Source organism: Harmonia axyridis, chromosome 3 (genome assembly GCF_914767665.1).
Source record: "Harmonia axyridis chromosome 3, icHarAxyr1.1, whole genome shotgun sequence".
In the NCBI taxonomy this organism is placed as follows: Eukaryota; Metazoa; Arthropoda; class Insecta; order Coleoptera; family Coccinellidae; genus Harmonia; species Harmonia axyridis.
Window position 1 is genome coordinate 55,085,690 of NC_059503.1, and position 4,317 is coordinate 55,090,006.

A 4,317-nucleotide genomic window follows, 5' to 3' on the forward strand; every position below is an offset into this window, starting at 1 on the left:
ATTACAGGATGAAAACTCTAAATGAGAATATATAAGCCAAATTGAAGTTAAACATCTTCTGAAGAAAAAAACTTGAAAAAAAAAACAAATCCTTATTAACACCCTGTATCTCGAAAAGGAAGCGTTTGCGGGTCCATGTTAATAGGACTTTTTCTTGCTATAATTAATTTATATATGAAGACGATAAAAATCTAACTTGAAATTTACAAAGTTCATCAATAGTTGTAAATATTTCTATATTTGACTCAAAGCGAAAATCTCGTTGGCTGCGTCGAATGGAGAGGAAATTTCCCTAGAAATTCATCCGAAACACAAATCGCTCGATTTTAATATAAAGGCGTTGAAAAATCTACTAAGGAGATTTTCACCCCCTTTGAACGGGTCTGAATTTAAAGTTTGCTCTTTATCGTATTCATATTTGAGTTTTTTTTTGGACTTTTTTACCCTTTGCTATGCGGTCGAAGAGATTTTCCTGAAACACGTATATTTCTCAAGATAAATAGAGTATTCTATGTTATTCATTCACACGAAAGTTCTTCGATACCGCATTTCACTCTGTCAACCCATTCTCCCTTCTCCCATGCCACTGGTTGTTCGGAAATTGATTGCCAAAACTTGCCCACTAAATAACACCGGTTAAACTGTTACCAGTAAATCATATTCGTTACAGAATTCTATTTTATTTTTTAAATATTTTTGAATATCGATTAAGATAAATATTTGTATTATATTACTCTGGGGTAAACATAAAAGAAACATAACGAAAAAGTTTTCATTCAAAGGAAGTGACCGACCAAGGACGTACCCAGGAATTAGGGTAAAAATTAGGGGGGGCAAACCATGGTCATGGTTGTGACATTTTATAAAATAACAATAATTTACCCTAACTTCATAATTTTCAATAGTGTAAGTATTTTCTTATCAATTGAATAATCATTTCAAGAATTGTAATGAATTACTGCAACAATTTTTAATAACGATTAATTTTTTGCATTCAAAGGGGAGTAGCTGCCATACCACCAGCCCCACGCTGGGTACGCCCATGTAACAGACTGACAGTACAGTTGAATTGACATTGACAATGTTGACCTTGCCATTGAATCATACATAGACGTATCAATTAGGATAATAAGTCTATGGAATCATAGATGTCAATGATGTCATAAGTCATAACATGACAGTCAAAACAAATTCAAAATTACAAGAAATAAATACATGTTTTAGGGTAAATTAAAAAGTATTAAGACTATTAAGCAAGTATGAACTATTATCACCTAATCATTAACATAATCCGCGATTCCTTAATGCCCTTACCATTTCAGAAAATATTTTAATCCAAATAGTTTTTCACGAAAGTCAACAGCTTCAATTTTACTCCAGAAAATGAACTTGCCGGATACCGATAGTGAAGATGAGTTGCCTCCAGGTTGGGAAGAAAGAGTCACTGTAGATGGAAGTGTATTTTATGCTAATCATTTACAAAAAGCCACACAATGGACCCATCCTAGAACAGGAAAGAAGAAAAAGGTATGTGGCGATTTACCTTTTGGATGGGAAAGATGTGTGGATAAAAACACAGGAAAAGTAATATATGTTGATCACGAAAATAAAAGAACTACATATACTGACCCGAGATTAGCATTTGCTGTTGAAGAAAAAGAGAATGCCAATGACTACAGGCAAAGGTTTGATGCTCATACTAGTGCTTTGCAAGTAGGTACAATCAGTTGATAATACTGAGGTTAAATGAACATAATTTGAAAACTTGCTTTAGATTCTTCATGGTAAAGATTTAAATGGAAAAGTAGCTATCATAACAGGAGGAAACACTGGAATAGGTTTTGAAACGGCTAGATCATTACTCAAACATGGTTGTACTGTGATATTTGCTTGTAGAAATTTGAAGGCAACTGAATTAGCGATAGAAAAGATAAAAGCTGAGAAACCTATTCCAGATAACAAATGCCCTGTGTTCTATTTGGATCTTGGTAACTTGAAAACTGTCAAAGAATTCAACGATCAAGTCAGACAACTGAAAATCCAAAAGATAGATATACTTATATTGAATGCTGGAGTCTTTGCCCTTCCTTTTACAAAGACGATTGATGGTTATGAGACAACATTTCAAGTGAACCATTTGTCGCACTTCTACCTTGCTTGCCTTTTTGATGATCTGCTAGCTGTTGGTAGTAGAGTTGTCGTACTATCTTCAGAGTCACACAGGTTAGTTTGGATTTTATTTAGATCCCTCATTAATTTCTCACTCCCATTTATTTCAGTCTTTCAAAATATACTTTTTCTTGCAGATTTGCTGATATAACTTTTGACAATATTTCCGAATTAAAACTATCTCCGGACACAGCTTCTAAATATTGGTCAATGATGGCCTATAACAACTCTAAACTTTGCAACGTCCTCTTTGCAAGGCAACTAGCCAAAAAACTTCAGAACAGGGGTGTTTCGGTCTTTAGCGTCCATCCTGGTAATTTGGTCTTTACTGATATATCTAGACACTGGTGGTTTTATAGACTCCTCTTCTACCTAGTCCGCCCTTTTACTAAAAGTATACAACAGGCGGCCGCCACCACAATCTTTTGCGCTGTTGCACCAGAACTGAATGGTGTGACTGGTTGTTATTTCAACAATTGTTACCAATGCGAAGAAAGTAAAATGGCTCAGAAGGACGATTTAGCTCTAGCCCTTTGGGAGATCAGTACTACAATGGTAGAGAGGGCTGTTGGGGAACAGAAGGGACTTATTTTCAGGATTTGACATTAAATTAGTCTGTTTTGTGATTAATTTACATGCAAATAGTCGTTACAACATTGTTTATTTCTGTTGAAATTGCCAGAACTGAAGTGATGACTCATTAAGATTCTCAATTGTCTTACCTATCTGTCGTGATAAAATTTGAGTTGGTATGCAAGTCATTGCCTCTCAAAGCCTTTTTTTCATTATTTTTTTTTAGCTGTATCTATTTGGTACAGTGACTCAATAAAACACATTAGTGATAATAGAGCACCATTAGAAAGCTAAATTTGGATATGAATGCATAGGAAATTTTTATAATAAATGTGGAATAGCTGAGAAAATCGATTTGTTTCTATTGCTTCCTAGTCTATTGTACACAATGAAAGATACAAGTCAAAAATTTTTGAACTTATTTATGGTAATAAACAGCAATGTTATGGTATAAAAAAGCTTGGGGATTTTATTTTTATTTACGCAAATTACATTTTTTGAACCTTTTCAATTTGGTTTCTATGTAATGTATCATTAATAGGTAATAATTCTTGTATTAGTGATACTGTGGTAGCAGTGTTCTCACGTTAACAAAAATGAGATGAGGATGCTTGCTGATTTTGAAGTAGGTCTACCTTAAAAAAGTTCTGTAGATGATTAAAATGCTAAGAGAAATATGTTGAAGATGATGAGTAAAGCATTCTTGTTATATATTTATTTATTCATTGGATGGTTCACAAACCCATTTTCTCATTTATTCAAAATGGAAAAGCAATATATGATAGGTTCAAATTTTTTAAAATACACCCAACATTTTCTGTTGCAATAGAATAGGTATGGTCAGTATGGAGAAAAATAAAACTGAACGTCGGTCAGTTTCTAAACGTGATACCTCGAAGTGCCATCTGTTGGTCATCTGATGCTCTAATGTGAACTGTTCCAAAATTGAAGACAAGTTCCAAATAAATAGACTGGAATAATATTAATTGATAAGAGCGAAATATCTTAAGAAATGATTCTTTGTCGGAAATGAGGTTGGTCTATAATATAACAAAATATATTTGATCAATCCATGTTTATTTGATGTCCTCTAAGAAGAGAACCCAAAAAGGAATTCTTTGATTTTGTTTTAAAAACAAATCAGTTACCAACATTCCATTTTTTTGCCTCTATGATTTGAATGCAGCCTTATTATTTGGATTTAGTGTTTAATTTTGGAACAGATAACTACAAAACAATTTGGATTAGAGCATCAAACGGCCAACAGATGGCACCTCACGTTATAACGCCCCGATACTAATCAACCTTCCGTTTGATTTCTATCTATACTATATAGATCTATATATACTATTTACTATACTATTTAGTTATCTAGACAATAATGAATCTATATTAGAAATTGCAACCTATATATTATTATCCATTGATTCTTACAGACTTTGTTAGTTTGTTAACATGGAATGAATAAATAAAAATGTAACATGAATTAATGCATTGCCCATCATCTTCAACTTGGGCTAAAGCTTCTTACTCCGAGTCAGGGCTTTTCTCATATTTTTTTCGATATTATCATTT

The 4,317-nt window shown here is 33.1% G+C and overlaps 1 protein-coding gene across 3 annotated transcripts; it reads left to right on the forward strand.

Annotated features, from left to right (window-relative positions):
* Window positions 1-1,142: 1,142 nt before the first annotated feature.
* Window positions 1,143-3,092, forward strand: LOC123676919 (WW domain-containing oxidoreductase). Of its 3 annotated transcripts, none has more exons than XM_045613243.1 (4): window positions 1,143-1,257; window positions 1,323-1,713; window positions 1,775-2,223; window positions 2,307-3,092. In XM_045613243.1, the coding sequence occupies exons 2-4, from the start codon at window positions 1,384-1,386 to the stop codon at window positions 2,770-2,772; spliced, it is 1,245 nt and encodes a 414-aa protein (XP_045469199.1). In that variant the 5' UTR covers window positions 1,143-1,257; window positions 1,323-1,383; the 3' UTR covers window positions 2,773-3,092. The 3 variants fall into 3 exon arrangements, with proteins under 3 accessions (XP_045469199.1, XP_045469201.1, XP_045469198.1); XM_045613245.1 differs by having other exon boundaries at window positions 1,153-1,225; XM_045613242.1 differs by having other exon boundaries at window positions 1,167-1,253.
* Window positions 3,093-4,317: the final 1,225 nt, after the last annotated feature.

Coding starts and splice junctions, on each gene's coding strand:
- LOC123676919 (XM_045613243.1), top strand. CDS start 1,384: ATGAACTTGCCGGATACCGATAGTGAAGATGAGTTGCCTCCAGGTTGG. Junction 1,714..1,774: donor CTCATACTAGTGCTTTGCAA/GTAGGTACAATC, acceptor AACTTGCTTTAG/ATTCTTCATGGTAAAGATTT. Junction 2,224..2,306: donor CTATCTTCAGAGTCACACAG/GTTAGTTTGGAT, acceptor TTTTTCTTGCAG/ATTTGCTGATATAACTTTTG.